General features: G+C 34.0%; 1 protein-coding gene across 1 annotated transcript in view; it reads right to left on the bottom strand.

Annotated features, from left to right (window-relative positions):
* LOC100366953 (uncharacterized) overlaps positions 1-20,689 on the bottom strand; it is a 151,938-nt gene that overhangs the window by 88,227 nt on the left and 43,022 nt on the right. Inside the window, exons 19-30 of the mRNA XM_085491379.1 lie at positions 20,015-20,181; positions 19,020-19,182; positions 18,025-18,162; positions 15,741-15,923; positions 15,145-15,304; positions 14,700-14,860; positions 14,107-14,245; positions 12,842-13,051; positions 11,804-11,904; positions 11,429-11,579; positions 10,295-10,413; positions 9,676-9,832 (exon numbers count right to left, since the gene is read on the bottom strand). Coding sequence (XP_085347505.1) covers positions 9,676-9,832; positions 10,295-10,413; positions 11,429-11,579; positions 11,804-11,904; positions 12,842-13,051; positions 14,107-14,245; positions 14,700-14,860; positions 15,145-15,304; positions 15,741-15,923; positions 18,025-18,162; positions 19,020-19,182; positions 20,015-20,181 — 1,849 coding nt within the window. The remainder of the gene's footprint in view (positions 1-9,675; positions 9,833-10,294; positions 10,414-11,428; positions 11,580-11,803; positions 11,905-12,841; positions 13,052-14,106; positions 14,246-14,699; positions 14,861-15,144; positions 15,305-15,740; positions 15,924-18,024; positions 18,163-19,019; positions 19,183-20,014; positions 20,182-20,689) is intronic.

Below are 20,689 nucleotides of genomic sequence, written 5' to 3'. Positions count from 1 at the left end.
GTACCTTGTGTGTGTGAAGTTTGAACTCGATCAATCCAAGCATGTCTCAGATACGGATCCAGAACTGAATTCTTTAAAACAAAATGGCCGCCAGTCGGCCATTTCGAACCCGATCCAAAAAAAAAAAATGACGTGCATCAAGGTCCTATTATGTTTAATGTATGTACCAAATTTGAACAAAATCCGTCCATGCATAACTGAGATCCGGGTCCGGAATGGTGAAAATGTGCGATTTTGATGCATTTTCGGCCTTAAAATGGCCGCTATTCGGCTATCGTTAATCGGATCATGAAAAAAATCCATGTGCATATGTCCCATATAATGTGTGATGTATGAGTGAAGTTTGAACTTAATCGGTACATGCATGTTCGAGATACAGGTGATCACAGACGCACAGACGCACGGACGGACGGACGCACACAGGGCAAAACATAAGTCCCCGTTTTCGGACTGCGTCCGAACGGGGACTAATAATGGGTAGGGTCTGTGGGGAAACAGTCGAAGGCATTTATCATTATCTTCGTTTTGGTATATTTTCGATCGTACGCAAACTCTCCACGCAAAGCAATTTTCCACCATGAGGTTTTTCAGCACGATTTGACCTGAAACAACTTCCTTTGACCTAACAGGTCATGTCTTTCATTAACCAATCAAAACAAGTCATTGTCAATGACACGTCCCCGTTCCGTTCATATTTGAGTGACATATACATTCAAAGCAGATCATGACCGAAATGCACCTGCATATGTACAACACATTGTGCTAAATCTGAACAAAATCCATCCATGCATGACTGAGATCCGGTTCTGGAATTGTGAAAATACGTGATTTTGATGCATTTTCGGCCTTAAAATGGCCATCATTCAGCTATTGTTAAGCAGATCATGAAACAAAAGCACATATCTATTTGTGACATGATGTACCATGTGTGTGTGAAGTTTGAACTTGATCAATCCAGACATGTCTTGGATACGGATCCAGAACTGAATTCTTTAACAAAATGGCCGCCAGTCGGCCATTTCGAACTTGATTCGAAAAAAAAAAGACGTCCATCAAGGTCCTATTATGTTTAATGTATGTACCAAATTTGAACAAAATCCATCCATGCATAACTGAGATACGGGTCCGGAATGGTGAAAATGTGCGATTTCAATGCATTTTCGGCCTTAAAGCGGCCCCCATTTGGCTATCGTTAATGAGATCATGAAACAAATGCACATACATATTTGTGACATGATGTACCTTGTGTGTGTGAAGTTTGAACTTGATCAATCCAGACATGTCTCGGATACGGATCCAGAACTGAATTCTTTAAAACAAAATGGTCGCCAGTCGGCTATTTCGAACTTGATCCGAAAAAAAAAATGACGTGCATCAAGGTCCTATTATGTTTAATGTATGTATCAAATTTGAATGAAATCCGTCCATGCATAACTGAGATCCGGGTCCGGAATGGTGAAAATGTGCGATTTCAATGCATTTTCGGCCTTAAAGCGGCCGCCATTTGGCTATCGTTAATGAGATCATGAAACAAATGCACATACATATTTGTGACACGATGTACCTTGTGTGTGTGAAGTTTGAACTCGATCAATCCAAGCATGTCTCAGATACGGATCCAGAACCGAATTCTTTAAAACAAAATGGCCGCCAGTCGGCCATTTCGAACCCGATCCAAAAAAAAAATGACGTGCATCAAGGTCCTATTATGTTTAATGTATGTACCAAATTTGAACAAAATCCGTCCATGCATAACTGAGATCCAGGTCCGGAATGGTGAAAATGTGCGATTTTGATGCATTTTCGGCCTTAAAATGGCCGCTATTCGGCTATCGTTAATTGGATCATGAAAAAAGTGCATGTGCATATGTCCCATATAATGTGAGATGTATGAGTGAAGTTTGAACTTAATCGGTCCATGCATGTTCGAGATACAGGTGATCACGGACGCACGGACGCACGCACACAGGGCAAAACATAAGTCCCCGTTTTCGGACTGCGTCCGAACGGGGACTAATAATGTGTCGTAATGATGAAATTTTCCGATTATTGACGATGTTTTTTTAACGCAATGCAGAAGTGAATTACCGCAATGTTAAAATGCGATCTGTAGCACTGATTGCAACGAAAAAACGATGATTTTTTTCCCTAAAAACTGGCGATTCGCAATTTCCGAAATATAAACGACGGTTAACAGTAATCGTGGGTAAACTGAGTGTGGAGGAAGAATTTAAACACCTTTCACGGTCGCCAACATGTCACATCGTTCAAACCCTAGGCCTTTCATGATAGTCTCAAAGTAAACCATGCCCAATAACCAGGTACACGACTTAACGATCACATTTTTGGCTTTTCGAAAGCTACTACTCAAAGAAATATTGATTACCTGAGTAAATGACAGAATAGAAAGCATGCGAACCACGTTGTGTACGTTCGCCATGCACTCTGAAATTAATGCGAGTTTTCTCATAAAAGCACGAACCAAACTACCATGCCAATCACGATTATTATGAAACACACTTTTAACACGCATATTTTAATATATAGTCGACGCCCAGTAAAAACACTCTGGGCTTATAATCGTGAATGCCCTCAACTCGATAAATACCTAGTAAAAATAGAGAGATGGGCTTCATACTCGCTCAGACCACTAAATAGTGGTCTGAGATACTCGGGAGGGGCTTAAGATCGGGGAAGTACGGTACTTTAACGCAATTAGGCTTCCACTCTCAGAATACTGTAGTTCAAACGCATAATGCTCTAATCCAAGTTCTAAAAAGCACATTGTGCATATAAAAGTTGAGTTTATACTAGTAGTACACAATGCTTGGCAGCATGAACGGCTATGTGCAATGGCGTATACGACTGTGATCAAATACTAAAACGTCATAGCTTTGAAAAGTACCCGGATGTTAAATATGTTCGTTCGTTATTTATTCCTCTCCATGAATGGCCTCCATGGTGTTTAATTGCAAGCACTTCAAATGCCTATCCAAGCTACAGTTATAATTAAAACAAAATTAAACCACTGCAATATTATTTCGAATACAGTTTAGAATATACACAACTATAAATTAAGGCAGCATTTAGGTTCGCTTTAAGGTGACAATGAGAGGAACTTGAATGTGTCCAGACAAACTATTTCAATCAATTTTATTATGATCATGTGACTTCCTAGGTTACCACATATGGTGTTCTACAAAGTTGGAAAGTATAATTGTCAAAATACAAGGAGGATAATGGCTAATTTATTATTAAACAGTGACACATTGCCTTCCAAACATAGTTTGGGAGACTGGTTTGCACACATCAAACACTTGTCATTAGCTCCTAAACAACAAACAGTCTATCTCCGCTGTTAGCAATTCAAATTTAAAAAAAAGAATTGAAGATATCATCACAAAATGAACAAATCTGAGAGAAGTCCACCTGTAGTACATGTACATGTACCTATATGTATAATATCAAAGCAATCAGACTTGCGGTTTTAACAGGAAGCCAAAAATATAACATTTTACCAAAAATTACAATTTAAAATATTCATCACAATTAGAGAATTGAAGATATCATCATGAAATGAACAAATCTGAGAGAGGTCCCCCTGAGGTACCTGCATGCATAATGTCGAAGCAAGCAGACTTGCTGTTTTCAAAAAGTTGACAATATCACTTTTTACCAAAAATTACAAAAATGTCCACCAAAATTGAGAATTGAAGATATCATCACAAAATGAACTAATTTAAGAGAGGTTTGGCCAAGGTACGTATACACCAAGTATCAAAGCAATCACTCATATGATAAGCTCCGCTCGACAAAGTCAACAGTGGAGCTAAAAAAGTCAGAACAGACAGCAGTGATTTCAATGTTTAGAAATGTTTCCTGGCACAAAAATATTAAAAAACATAGTTGAACTCTGCTGACCTTGCCATTTGTTATATAATATTATTCCCTTTATCATAGTTTGTTTCAATATGAATATGTATTGTCGTAATTAATTTTGAATACAAACAAGTTTTGGGGTTGAAACAACAGTGGGAAAGCAGTTTACCGAATGTCCTTGATAGATGTAAATATCTTACAAAAACATTGGTGCCTAATTTGTTTACTTATTTTAAGGGACATATTCAAAGTAATTCAGATTTTTTATTATAAAAACAAATGCCGCATCTCAGAAAAAAAGTGCTGCATTTAGACGTGAATAGATTCATAAATCATGCAAGATACCCAAAAATCTTAGCTGCCTTTTGCCCAAGTATTTTGTACAGGTGTCTGTCAAAAATTAATGATTCACTGAGAAAAATATTATATTCATTGAGTGACGACTGTATTATTTGAAAAGTAAACAAGCAGCCTATCGGCTGAGATAGCTCCGCTGTTAGCAATGCACATTTCAATTAAAGAACTGAAGACATCATTAGAAAATGAACAATATGAATAGTGTCAAAGCAATCGTACTTACAGTTTTTAACAAGAAGTCGAAAATATCACTTTTTACCAAAAATATTCACCAAAATAAATTAATTAGAGAATTGAAGATATCATCACAAAATGAACAAATCTGAGAGAGGTCCACATGTAGTACCTATATATGTAATATCAAAGCAATCGGACTTACAGTTTTCAACAAGAAGTCGAAAATATCACTTTTTACCAAAAATGACAAAAATATTCACCAAAATTAGAGAACTGAAGATATCATCACAAAATGAACAAATCTGAGAAAGGTCTACATGTAGTATCTATATATGTAATATCAAAGCAATTGAACTATTGGTTTTTAACAAGAAGTCGAAAATATCACTTTTTACCAAAAATTACAAAAATATTCACCAAAATTAGAGAATTGAAGATATCATCACAAAATGAACAAATCTGAGAGAGGTCCACATGTAGTACCTATATATGTAATATCAAAGCAATCGAACTTGCGGTTTTTAACAAGAAGTCGAAAATATCATTTTTTACCAAAAATGACAAAAATATTCACCAAAATTAGAGAATTGAAGATATCATCACGAAATGAACAAATCTGAGAGAGGTCCACATGTAGTACCTATATATGTAGTATCAAAGCAATTGGACTTGCGATTTTTAACAAGAAGTCGAAAATATCACTTTTTACCAAAAAAGACAAAAATATTCACCAAAATTAGAGAATTAAAGATATCATTACAAAATGAACAAATCTGAGAGAGGTCCACATGTAGTACCTATATATGTAATATCAAAGCAATTGCACTTGCGGTTTTTAACAAGAAGTCGAAAATATCACTTTTTACCAAAAATGACAAAAATATTCACCAAAATTAGAAAATTGAAGATATCAACATGAAATGAACAAATCTAAGAGAGGTCTACCCAAGGTATATATACACCAAGTATCAAAGCATTCAGGCTTGTAGTTTTCAAGAAGAAGTCGAAAAAGTAAAACAAAGACACGGATGACGACGGACGCCGGACGACAACGGACAATCACTCATATGATAAGCTCCGCTCGACAAAGTCGACATCGGAGCTAAAAAAAACAATGCCCTCTATCATGTTGCAAGCTCTGCTTTGTAATGCAAATCAACTTAAAATAGTTAGTTGGTGTCCAGTGAGAGAGAAGTCAACAGTACTTTTGCCTCCTGAGAATCTATATCTTCAAACATTGCAATCTTTGGGTTTTTAAAGTGCGTTTTTAAATTATTTTTATAAAAGGTCTATTATTCTGTTCTAATAGCTGAAACAAATTCCTGTGAATTTGTCAAATGAACTGTTTGTCAAATACAGAATACCTATTTTTGAGTACAATTTTCTTTTCAAAATGTGGATGCAAAGTTTTGCTTTTAATGTATTTTTGATGTATTGTTTTTGATTTAATAAACAGATTTTCTATTAGCTTCAGATCTTGATCAAAGTTTTGCACCCAATTCATAGGAGTGCTTATCTTGTTTTCTGTAAAGATTTTAGGTTTGCAAATGTGTATCAGACTGTGCACATGAGTTTTGAAACCCAGTCTAGTATTCCCATGGGATTTGAGAGATACATTACCAAGGATATTATTACAAGATAAATGATTTGCTTTATTGAAAACAATGCATATTTCCACTGAGATCAGTGACCTTTGAATGTGTATCACCAGTGATCAGTCATTCAGGACCATCTTGAAGCAGATCCTGAAACAAATTGATGTGCATACATATATGTATGAAGACATTAACAAAATTAGAGACCTGTATAATATTGATATCCAGACTGTTTCTAGTAAGGCACTCTACCAGAAAACTAATCAAAGAAAGCTTAGAAAGAACTCCCGTGTGCTGAGGGAATAAGGATCATGATGTAATATTCGGGAATATTTGAAAATGATTAACAAATTATGAATAATCTATTAATTAAGGAGCCACCAGTAGTCATCTACACACATAGACATCGTATACCTACAATAAGCCTACTTAAAAATATGCATAAAAAGTCTACACAAAATTGCAACATTAAAAAGAAAACTGAAATAATTCATAAAACATTGGGGAAAATGAAATGCAATGAAAATAGTGAACAAATAAATGCCCAAAATAAACTTATAGGGCATTTAAAAATATTTTAGAAATTTAGTTAACATGGAAAACGTGAAGTAGCAAGAACAACTATGTAAATTTCTGACAAACAATCACAATCTAAATATCTAAAATTCAAACCACTATCTTAATATCAATATGTGTGTCAATAAATATTATAGTTATTTATTTTCAGTTACGTATATTAATAAGGAAGGCATCACAATCTTTTAGATTGGTTTGTAAATCCCGAAAATCTACATGGTAAAATTACAACGATCGTACAGCTCAGTACCATAACAAATATTAATAATTTACGGCAGACGTACTTCTCGGTACATAAAATTCAAAGTAATCCCCATCGCGTCTCATTTGGTACTGCGTATAAATTGACACTATCTGGGGCACATGATGAGTACCAACCAAAAATACACACAGGACATTTAAAGTGGCTCGAAACAAAACCTATTCGCTAATTTTCGTTTCGAAAACATCTACGATGGATTAAATACCATCCCGCATGTTTTTTTTTACCAGGCAGGAGACGCCGGTCAGCGTGGCGTTGCCCCAGTGGTTTCCACTGTGCATCCAGTAGTTAACGCCGACATCACGGTCTATACATTCCACATGAAGCATGGTATTCAGCTTAACCATATTTTCTTTTTTGTTCCATGGCTTAACTTAATAGGAACAGTAACTCGAGCAATAAATGTGCCTTCCGATTTGAGGGATATCGTGCGGTGTAATATTCAATGAAAAAATAGTGAAACACGAGGCTCACGCTGGGGGCCCACATAAGGTGTTGCAATAGTGTAAATATAACAAAGCCAAACACCGATTGTTTCCTTTGCTAGGTAAAATCAATGTACAGAATAATCGGATGAAACAACTAAATTAAACTAGGATATATTAGAGCTAATGAATTCGTAATTTCCGACGAAAAGGGCCGGGAAAAAATACCGCTCATAACAAACCATCGTCATAACAAATCACCGTGTTGAGGGGGCGGTGAACAAATGAGACACCGATTGTCAAATTGTTTTGGTAATCATCGCATGTCGATTCATGTCATTTGAACAGGGTACCCTGACACAAAAATAAGGTAAACCAGCTTACTTAGTGATAATGATTTTGTGATTTCCCACACGAAGAACGTTCTCAGAAATAATCTGACATGCTGATCAGCCCACCAACAATGGGCACCAAAATTGGTGGGGACAACAAGCCATAATGGGCTTATTTTATTCCCCGAAGATTCCAGTAAACATTCCAGTAAACAACACACAGACATCCTATACCTACTAATCGACATGATAGCTTCGTAATTTGGGGAAGGTGGGGGTGAAAGTGCACCATGCAAGTTTCCAAATGTGTAAAGGAAAATAAAGGAAAGAAGTACAATACAATGTTGGTAAGCGATACAAAAGAAATATCTCCTTACGGCAGTGACTTGATCATACAACTACATTGATGCTGGAGGTCACCATATTTGTTCTCGCGTTCAATAATACAGTGATAAATCAGGATTCACAAGTACAACGAATTTACACAACATTTTACCATGAAATCAAACCTACCAACCATTTTCATATCTTCAACACTGCCATGGTTTTGGCGATGATGAATCTCACATTCATTATTTTCTTGACTGGGCTCACACAGGGTTCAATGTTCCGTGGCTTGAATGTAATTGTACACCACACGTGAATGTAAACTAGCTTGTACAGTAATTCGTTTCACAGTCATTGTGGTTATACATTTGTTCAATTACTTATTTATTTACTTATACGATAATAAAAAATCATACATGTAATTTCTTAGACCTTTTCATAATGTAAACTGATACATTTCATCTCCCGAGCGCTTGCTTCGTTTTTGTACAACACACTGGAAATAACAAAATGGCTGACACCATCATAAATTGCTGGTCATAAAGAATAGAATACTCATGCGCATCATTATGCAAATTAGTCCACTCACCGATTCCTATTAGTTGTATTCATGCAATTGGGCATAAAAAACTTAAAAAAAAAAATAATAAAAAAATACATAAAAAATGCTAAATTTTAATTAAAATGTAAAATACAACAATGAATTGCAGCAGCCAATCATTAGTAACATTCTTACCAAGTTACATAAAAATCGTTTTAATGCTTTTTGAGATATAACTGAACTAGCTTAAAATTCACACATTATTATGCAGATGAGCTCATTAATATGCATGGATGTCAACCAAAAACTAATCAAATCTGAGCATTGCCCCAGACAAGCTATATACCAAGTTTTATTGAAATCCGAACATTGGTTCTTGAGATATCGATGGAACAGACACACACACACACAGACAGATAGACAGACACACAGACAGACACACTAACTGCAAAGACTCCCTTTTTGTGCTTCGCACACGGGAGTCAAAAACTATTATACTAACATGTGGATTAATAATATCAAGAGACCAGATGCCAAACTCAGATCTTATAGTCTACTTAAAAGTGATATTAGTCCAGCTAAATACCTACAACTGTTAAATAATAGACAAGATATTAAATTATTGTCTCAATTGAGACTTAGTTGTCACAAACTCAAAATAGAAGTAGGCAGACATAAGAGACCTAAAATCCCATTAGAGAACAGTAGCTATTACACTGATGAAAGTGATATTATGTACACTGAATTTACCAAGGAAATCCCCACTTTCCAGTCTGAAAACAATATCAACAAGTTTATTATACTTATTAATACTAACCATCCTAAACTAATTAGACATGTGACACGGTATCTGAATGTGTGTTTTGAAAAACACAAACTACTACCTAATCTTATGTTCAGTTTTTTACTTACCTTTTTACCTTACCTTACCTTTTATTACTTTATCAGCCAAAAATGAATTTGTAATTTCATTACGGTGTAATAAAACTATATTATTATTATTATTGTATGTATAATATTATGCATGATGTATGTGTGAAGTTTAAATGTAATTGGTCCAGGCATGTCTAAGATACAGGTCTGGATGCACATACACGCACAGACGCACAAAGGTCAAAACATAAGTCCTCGTTTTTGGCCTGCGACCGAACGGGGACTAAAAAATCATTGGTTTTGGAACAGTAGCTGATAATAACCAACTTACCAAAATACATGGGGATTGGTCCAAGCAAAAAGAATATAGTATAGTCAAAAAAGGTTTCACCATGTTGGAAGAAGACACTGCCCTGTAATCCTTTGTCAAAGTTGGTGAATTCATTATCAAAGATGTCAGATAACTTGGTATTAATGGCCTCAATAAGCTGAAATAAATAAATTTAAACTAATACTCAGCACACAGCAAAAGACAACTGTGACAGTCAATTGGTAAAAAAACTATTATCAGAACTAAGCATGTGCCCATTTTGTTGTTATAGATTACACATTATACAGTTCAAATCACAGTTCAAACATTGCCCATGGTTATAACTATAGTACTTTCTCGTAACGAAAGACTTTAATTATGACCAAGTATGGCACATAATTTTGACAATTGTTTAAATTTACTAGCTTAACTTTTACCAGATCGATAAAAAGAATACCCACTATCAATAAACACTGTTGTCCCTCTGGATACACACAGTTCTGACAGTGACACTACCAATATTTATGTCCTCATAGTAAATGCCATATAATTATAACATTTACCATACCATATAACATTATTTGACAGTAAATGTGAATAATATGCACAATAATCACGTGATAAAACTAAATCAACTTACCAATCTTTCATATAATTGTCGTAAATCATTAATTAATTTTGTCACATCCTTTTCATCAATTAGATAATTGTCCAATATATTTTCCAGTTCACCCAAAGTGAGTCCAGACAGGTCTGTGCCTAATTACAAAATTAATGAAAAAAACATTAAAAATTAGCAGCAGCATTTTTGATATTCCAGACAAAATATTGTTGCCACATTTTATGTTTCTGTCTTCTTTGTTAATTTAAGACTTTATGCACGCAATTAATCAAGAACTACAGATCTTAACAAGTTTTGTAATTACCGGTATAAACAGAACATACTGAAACTTTAGACTGGCTACTTAAAGCGGGAGGTAGTCACCTGTGCATGCGCAGGAATTGAGTCCAAACTCACGCTAAAAACGCAAAGGCTTATGGGTAGACGCTTGTTTGTAAACGATGACACGCTATAGCAATCTGATGCATGTGCAGGTGGCGACTTCCCCGCTTTAACGTCTTTCAAATTCAAAGAGATTTAACTATAAATCAATGTAAACCTCAGATTACATTTATAGTGATTTTAATGCTGGTTGGACAAGCATGCAAATGATACCTCCAGGTTTACGTGAAAAAAAAGTAAAGCAGGAATTCTCAGGTTGTTTTCAAAAAGCGAGCACAAATCCACGCAGAAAATAAACAAATGAAGCAGACAGAAGGTTGAGTGACATGAGTACTGGATATTGATTTTAAAAAAAATTATGAAAACATAGTGCAAGTTTATTTTGATAAAACCTGTTATAAGGCAATTATTACAGTTTTAATAGAATCCCACATGTATGGAAGTATGGCATTATTTGGTCTCACGTGAACTATAACAAAATATAGCACTATTAAAACAGAAATAAATCAGACTACAAAGTTAACAAATGAGAAATTATGTACAAGACATATACAAAGTATTAAGATCCCAACAAAAGAAATTGACAACGTGAATAACAAAATTACCATTAATAATACAAGTGTAGCACAAATGAGCAAACACAGTGATGCTGTAATCAAAAGATTAATGACATCTGTGAGTCCATGAACAATTGTGTTGGCAAGTAAATTAGGATTCTGATATTTAATGTACTGAATCAAAATCTTATATTAAACAGAATCAACTTCTTACTTGTACTTTCTTGTCGCTGTTTCAGAGAATCGACGAATTCTTGCATTCCTTCATCACAAAATGGTATAGCAATCACAGCATTGTCCAGAATCTTGACAAACGGGAGACAGGAGTCAATCTCTGTGGAACACAAACCAGTCTCCAAATTGACCTGAATACGAGGAATGGAGATAGTGATTTGAACATGTGCAGATACGATTCACCGGTAGAACAAATGCAAGTTACACTACATAACCGTAATTTTATTGCTTTCCTTACTATTAAAATTATAATAATTTTGTTTATCATACCATGTCAACAATGATATTTAACATTAAAATTATCAACAAAACCCAATCAATGCCATATGATACAAATACAAATGTGTATACTCACTATTATATTTTCATTATCTTTTTCAATCTTGTACTTAATTGTTATCTTCACAGCGTCTAGTACGTCAATATCCTCTACAACTGGATTCTCTTCTTCCTCCGCTGTCAACATATAATTCATATTTGATAAACAGTGACCTCACTTTTAAAAAATTATATATCAATACAAACTTTCTAAATTTCATTCAACTCCATTAAATTAGGGGTGAAGGGACCAAAACATTTCTTCAACATATAATTAATATTAATATTATAGTATATACACATCTATACATTTTGTTGTACTTACTTGCTCTACAAACTAAATAGAAATATTTTGATAAAACTGAAATTCCATTAAATGTCTATAGCTCTACATATCAACAGAAATTTTATAGAAATTTTTAAATAGATATCTAAATATAGAAATTTCTGTAAAATTATATTCTCAATAAATTTCTGTTCAAACCCACATAATTGGTAATTTTCCGTTCAACTGCGAGATCTCGCTAGTTGCATGAAAGACGCGCGTTGAACGTCTGCCGCAAAAATCGAACGATTTGATTTTGAACTTGAATTTCTTTATTTCGTAGCTCATATCGACCGGGTGATCTTTGACAGAGGATTATTGCTTTCGAATACCCTTACTTAATCAGAATTGTCTATCATCAAACGTGTAAAGCACATTATTCAGTATGGAAATGTCTGCCAATATTGCCTATCATCAAATGTGTAAAGCACATTATTAAGTATAGAAATGTCCCCCAATACTTTCGCGTTTGTCAAATCCCACATGATGTTTGACGCCACTACGACACTTTGTTTGTCCTGTTTTTACGTTTGATTTCACGCATAATGCATGATTCTCGCAGTGTACGGAAAATGGTCTATTACTTTCAATAAAATTTCTACAAACCATTTTCTCAAAGGTTATTACTCAGTTGGAATAACACTTTAATAGTCGACTTTGGCTTCAGTCGTCAATATCAATAGTTACCTTCTTCAGTGTCTGTTACCCAACATTTGAGAACAGTAATTTTTTATACCAAAGTCAACTCACCAAAATCAAAGTCCACAAGATCAAAAGACTTTGTCCAACTATCTACTCCAATAGTGAGTTCAAAATTGCATGGGTCATATTGAACAAAAGCTTTGAATGATCTGTGTAAATGGCCAAGACTCAAATCCATACAGCAGCTGACACCAAGACAATTCTCATCAAATGTACAGTAGATATTCTTGGTAAGTGCATTTCTGATTCCAAAACATTCTGTAAGAGAGAAGTAGAAGATTAGCCAAATATTAGTGAAAACCGTATAAAACAGGACATAAATAACGTCTTTCACATCTAAAAACATAATTCTTTGAAGTCACTGTGATGACATACATTGTAGTCCCTGTCTTTGACATCTAAAAACATAATTCTTTGAAGTCACTGATGACATAGTCCCTGTCTTTGATACCTTCAATCATATACTTTGAAGTCACTGAGATGACATAGTCCCTGTCTTTAATACCTTCAATCATATACTTTGAAGTCACTGAGATGACATAGTCCCTGTCTTTGACATGTTAAATCATATACTTTGAAGTCACTGAGATGACATAGTCCCTGTCTTTAATACCTTCAATCATATACTTTGAAGTCACTGAGATGACATAGTCCCTGTCTTTAATACCTTCAATCATATACTTTGAAGTCACTGAGATGACATAGTCCCTGTCTTCGACGTGTTAAATCATATACTTTGAAGTCACTGCGATGAAATAGTCCCTGTCTTTGATACCTTAAATCATATACTTTGAAGTCACTGAGATGACATAGTCCCTGTCTTTGATACCTTAAATCATATAATTCAAAGTCACTGAGATGACATAGTCCCTGTCTTTGATACCTTAAATCATATAATTCAAAGTCACTGCGATGACATAGTCCCTGTCTTTGATACCTTAAAGCGTATACTTTGAAGTCAGTGAGATGACATAGTCCCTGTCTTTGATACTTTCAATCATATACCAAACCATCTACTAATGTGATACTGACATCTCTCATTACCCGGTATATCTTGTCTTTACATCAACTTCAAACAAAATCTTGCACCAAGTCCAAGAAATTACCCCAACATCAGACAGAAATACATAAGTTTTAGAACTTCTTCCAACCAGTGATAATAAATAATTGTTTGAAACAATATGCAATTGCAGACTGCCAATTTACACAACCATTGTAACAGAAAGCAGACTGAATAATGAATAATGCAATTTTGGATTAAATTTTCTTCTGTTATATTACAATAAACAACTCAGTGTTTGTGTCCAACTTACTCTCTTCAGACTCTAAATATCTTCCAATAAGTTCATCTCTAGATCCTGTGGTAGACAGTCCTCTCAGTTCTAGCTGATTTCGTAGTTCCTTGATATCCATAGTTTCTGGTCGTCTGCATTCCTCTGTATTTACTGCTTTCTGAGATTTTAAGCAAAAACATAACATAATATAGAATGTTGGCAGCAGACAGATCACAGAGCAATGATGTATTTAATGTCAAAGTCCATTACTAGTAGCGATCAAGGGTATATGGGTGTGCTTTTGGCTGAATAGTGCAGTGATATGACCAGACATGGCTGGCAAATGTACTGTAATGGGCTAAGTATATTTGGTTGAATCACTAAAAAATGTAGTGTGCAATCAAAATCCAGTAAAATAGAAAAACAGTTGTTGCAGTAACTGCAAGAATGGAAGATCTGTATGGAAACATAACAACCAGTGGGCCATATTATTTTCAATCAAAAACACCTTATGTGCACCTATAACCCAGTCATCATGGTTATCTTTGAAAAACCGCTATAAATATAGACAAAGAAGTAAAATAGGAGAAGAAAGAAGGCACTTATGAGAAAGAAGTTAGTGGAATTCTTACTTTGACTTTATCCAGTAAGGTTTCAAGCTGATCTTTGAGGTCAGTGAGTCCAGAGTTATCCAGAAAATCAAAAACATCACCAAGTTTCATACTATTCATGTTAAAATTGAAGATTGGACCAAATTCATCAATTCCAGGAAATTCAAGGTCGTCAACAAAATCTAGCAAAAAAACACATAAAGACTAAATGTAATATCAGCATAACCACAGTGCCTGCTGTGAGTAATTTTTACAGTGATAGAAAAAAATATTCATTCCTGAAGATATTTTTGAAGATAAAGGCATCATAGGAAGAAAGTAAGATGGTGAAGATTTGGCAGAGATTCAATATTCATACCATGTGATCTTCACTATACATTGATTTATAACTACCAATACAACAGTGAGATGATTTGTGTGGTTAAGACAGTAAAACTTGTGGAACTTCAAACTTTTTAATTCCTACCTTTTGCTACATCAACGACATCACCAATAATACCACGTTTTCTTCGTTTATTAGAAGCAATGCCATCTATATCAGAAGTATCGGGTTCAGTAGTTCTGGCTGGTGATGTATCAGTCTCCTTTGGTCCTTCAGTAATAGATCCTTCAGCAATTGTCAGACCCTACAGAAAAAATGCAAATACACAAGAAACAGTTGCTATAGTTTCCTCTAATCAAAACAAAGTAGAATAAAGTAAGACAAATTTACAGGGGTCTGGTTATCAAGCATGTCATAATCCTCATCAACTTAAAATATACATGTACTGTAAAATAATTTATTTTAGCTGGAATTAATTTTCGCTGAAAAGACTTTATTTTCACAGATTTTTGACGAGTTGAATGAAAATTATGGGGGGAAAGGGTTCATTCGCTGGATTTTATTTTCACTGAATCATTCTTTCAGCATTAAAGTATTTTACAGCGATCAGTATATCAGTGCTTTATATGAGAAAATTTGCATAATTGGTGTAAATGTTTGTAATTATTTTTGAACATTTAACAATAAAATTTCTTTCACAAATATTGAAATAAAGTAAGTAGGCATACAAATCAGCTTACATTAAATATTAAAATATAGTCATCACATTCCGTGGTCCATCCTGGTGACGGCATTTCACGTTTCATGAGATACCTAGTGGGGTCAATGTATTCATGTAATTCTTGAACTCGAAGAGCAATATGAATTACATTTGGAAAGCATCCTGATGATGTCACTGTCCCAATAGGATCATCTTTTGTAACCTATGAACAATAGTTAAGAATAAATACAGTGTTAGCATAACTAAACTACATTGTACACTGAGAATTACCTGACTCTGTGAAGATATAAATGTTACGTGCATAAGTGTCCTCTAATAATAAAAACAAACATGGCTGCCACCAGAGTTTGACCGGACTCCACAGAAGTTCGCTGATTCTGTTCTAAACATACTAAACATACTAAACATATTCTCGTAATAACCTTATAATATATTCTGAATTCCATAAACTTTCATGAACAGTACAGCAAGACTTCTAAAAAAAATGTTGGCAGGAACAAACAGGCCAGCATTTTGGCAACAAAATTATACTACTTGAAAAAAAAAACATATTTGCATGGTTACTATACTATCTAATAATTGGGAGAGTACACAATGAATACTACTGACATCTTGTTATTATCAGTATCTGCACTCATTGATGCTATAACAAATCATGGTGATGAGTAGTTAGTGTGTCATTTTTAGTGTTCGAACTAATTTCAGAAATTTATTTTATTTTCAGAAAAAGTCTTCTATTATATTGTTATTATTATATGCTTATTGGACACTAATTTCATAAGAAACACGCCATGCATGGCACAGTCCCCATTAGTTATCGAATTTGAGATATATAGTTTTGTTTATAGTAATTAATATAGCTGAAATATAACCATGTCAGGAATATAATTATGATGATTGTTCAACATTAAAATGATTGACATTAGTATCTGATCGTCAAACGACTACTTGTCCACATTAAGAGATATTGCTTGAAACAGGATTAATTAAAACAAAATCAGCCATTTTGAATACATGTATATATCTATAACATGATGTCTAATGAATATATAAAATAATATAAACAAGCCATGCATGGCACAGTCCCCGTTAGTTATCAAATTTAAGATATATAGTTTTGTTTATAGTAATATAGCTGGAATATAACCATGTCAGGAATATGATTTTTTAACATTAAAATGATTGACAATTCTATCTGATCGTCAAAAAAGTACTTGTCCATATTGAGAGATATTGCTCTGGAACAGCATTCAAAATCAGCCATTTTGAATACATATATATATAACGAATATATAAAATTTGAATATAATCAAAGCATGCAAGAGATATGGCTCTAGAAGCCCAATCATTAAAACAAAATGGCCACCAGACAGCCATTTTGAATCCGATCTGAAAAATAAATGATGTGCATCAGGAACCTGTAATGTCTAAAATATATGTACCAAGTTTGAACGAAATCCATCCATAAATGCTTGATATTTGATGATTTTTTAGCACAAAAATGGCCACCATTTGGCCATTTTGAATAGGATCGTCAAACCAATATACATTTGTGTATCTGTCTATTTATGACATGATGTATATTGAAAATTTAAAATTTGAACATAAGCAGTGAAAGCAAGTCAGAGATATGGCACGAGAACCACATTCATTAAAACAAAATGGCTGCCAGTCGGCCATTTTGAATCTTATCTGAAAAACAAAATGATGTGCATCAAGGTCCTATAATGTCCAACGTATATACCAAGTTTGAACATAATCCATTTGTAAACAGCAGAGAAATGCTTGCCATTTGGCCATCTTAAATCAGATCATGAAACAAATTGATGTGCATATGTATAATATCATGTATGATGTATGTGTGAAGTTTAATCGTGATTGGTCCTGGCATTTCTAAGATGCAGGTTCGGATGCACGCACGGACACATGAACGCACAGACACACGGACGCACGGAGGTCAAAACATAAGTCCCCATTTTCGAACTGCATCCAAACGGGGACTAAAAAAATGTGTTTCAACGAGTTGGAGGATTTTTTTTATTTTTATTTTGGAAATGCCAAAAATTGATAATTATTATGCAAATAAGATGATGCATCATAAAATGGAAGTTATTTGTGTAGAAAGTACAGACGACATTGACATGGCTACTATATTTATGATACAGCATGCTTTATTTTAAAACCAGCATAGAGGCTGACAAAAATGTGGGGAACAAGAATTGTGTGAAGAATCATCAAACTTTCACTTTCCAATTGCCCTCAAATTTCTTAGAATTAGTATGAATCTGAATTGAAATACTTACATGTGTGCCATCAACATTAGAATGGAGTTCCACATAATAAATGATAATCTCAGTGTCTTTCAGTTCTCCCCCATCAATCACCATGGTTACTTGATTACCTCCGGAAGAAGTAATCACACCATTGAAAGGTGCAGTGAGCTGAAATACAAGAAAATATTTCACAAATGCCATTTACCCGATTGTCAGCCATTTTGAATCATAGCATAAATATCTCTATGATATATTCCTTGGGTTACATTTTAGCAGATTTGTGGTACATGTAGCAGAGATAATTTTTAAATATTTTTAAATTCAATGTTTTGTGGGAAAAAAAAATACATTGTTTTGTTAAATTGAATATACACTTTGTTTCAATTCAACTGTCAGCGAAATAAGTGAATAATTAAGCCCTAAAAAATAACTAATACAAATTCAGATAGAATACAAACTAACAAAATCCTTTCGACATTTTCCTTGTAGTACCAAAGTTAAATTAAATGTTCTGAAACGAAACGTCAGAAATGTGGCTCTCATGGAACAAGTATAAAAATAATATGTGATCATGATCTTAATCTTGATGATTTTTTACACTAAAATGGCTGCGAAATGACCATCTAGAAACAGATATATATATATACAATGTATTATATATATGTAGTATGATGTATGTTTGAAATTTGAACATGATTCTTCCATGAATATGATTCCAGATCACCATTCATTAAAACAAAATTGATGCCAGTTGGCCATTTTGAGTGCTGATCTGCCAAACAAAGTGACATGTCAAATGAATAAAAAAAAAATCTGGTTTCCAAATGACAGAAATGCATTTCTAGAATCACATCAGAAAATATGTGCATATGCATTCCAAGATGTGATGAATATATAAAGTTTGAACATGATCAGTGTAATGAGAGAGATACAGGTGAGGATTCATAGACAGATGCAAGATGAAATTATAATTGTTCACACTTTATTTGAATGGGGACTAGAAAAAGAATCCATTTCTCTCTTACCTCTTCTCCTTCTTGTGCTTCTAAATCAATTCCTGGCAATGTGTTCTGGTTAGTATTAGAGTATGCTCCTTCACCACATGAACTATAGGCAATAGTTCTAGGGAACTTTTTACCCATCTTAGGACCGAAGATCTCATTAATCAGGGTCTTTGCTTCATCATACCTATCGATAATAGAATGAAAATATAATGTATTTTGAAGTGCATATTCTTTAATAAATTACATTTAATTAATTAATTGAAAATTTTCTAAAGTTGTAAAAAACTGTACAGCATTTGATTCAATTAGAAGGGCTTACAAATGTATAACCCAACCCAAAATTACTTATTTTGACCATGGAAACATCTTATGTAAGAAGATAAACTATGTCACTAACATTGAACACAATCAAGATTATATTGACATCACATGTGGATACTTTCCTTTGTTTACGTCTGACACAGGACACAATCTTGTTACTAGCACAAACATGCACAACGCAAAGCATTTTTTGTTGCCACTTTGGTTATCCCTCATTTAAAGAGCGGTGATTGTTACCCCATACATGCACGAGATACAGGACTCATATTTTGGGCTATAGGGCAGACCAATGAGTACACACTGAGATATAATTAAGATTTATGTAATTTCTATGGTGATTGGAAAGTATCTAAGGAGTCACCAGCGGCAATTAGTGAATGTTGCACCCAAATCAAAACTAGTACTTTTGATTATTTTTAGAAGAGTGCATGAGAATACAGCAAAGTATGCACTAAGGCGATGAGGGATCACATTAACCAACATGTATATAATTGCCATACTGTCAATTACGATACATTTGATTAATTGATAATATTATATAAAAGCATTGCTTCGTCACATCGTGTCATTTTGAATATGGGTCCCATGCTACGCACACGTTGAATGAAACATACATTGTATGTTTACACAACATTCAAAAGTGCAATGCATGATGATGATGGCATTTTAATTGGCATGTAATTTAGTATACTCACGCTCGTTTAATTCCTTCATAGCCTTCCTTGATATCTTCTATTGTCCCAGTGAATGACTCGTACGCCAAAACAAATGGTTCAGATATTTTCTGTACAATTGTGAGAGGAGCTAGGAGATCATCAAAGTCACCAATAATTTCATCTATTATCTGTTGCCTTACAGTGGACTGTGAAAACAAAATAATCTTGAGTACGGGCTTGCTAAGAAGCAAAAAATTCATTGCATGTGGCACTCTTACAACATGTATGGAATAACATAGTTGAACTCTGGTGACCTTGCCCTTTGTTATATAATTCCCTTTATCACAGTTTGTTTCAATATAAATATGCATTGTCATAATTAATTTTGAATACAAACAAGTTTTGGGGTTGAACCAACAGTGGGGAATCAGTCTACCGAATGTCCTTAAAAGATGTAAATATCTTACAAAAACATTGGTGCCTTATTTGTTTAATTATTTTAAGGGACATAATTTCCAGTTTTATTCAAAGTAATTCAGATATTTTAGTATAAAAATAAATACCTCATCGCAAAAATAAAGTTCTGCATTTAGACGTGAATAGATTCATAAAACATGCAAGATAAGACAAAATCTTAGCTGGCTTTTGTCCAAATATTTTGTACAGGTGTCTGTCAAAAATTAATTAATGATTCACTGAGACAAATACAAACTG

Source organism: Saccoglossus kowalevskii, chromosome 16, assembly GCF_978046115.1.
Source record: "Saccoglossus kowalevskii chromosome 16, keSacKowa6.1, whole genome shotgun sequence".
In the NCBI taxonomy this organism is placed as follows: Eukaryota; Metazoa; Hemichordata; class Enteropneusta; family Harrimaniidae; genus Saccoglossus; species Saccoglossus kowalevskii.
The sequence above is the reverse complement of the archived record's forward strand: the minus strand, read 5'-3'. Positions and strand labels throughout refer to the sequence as shown.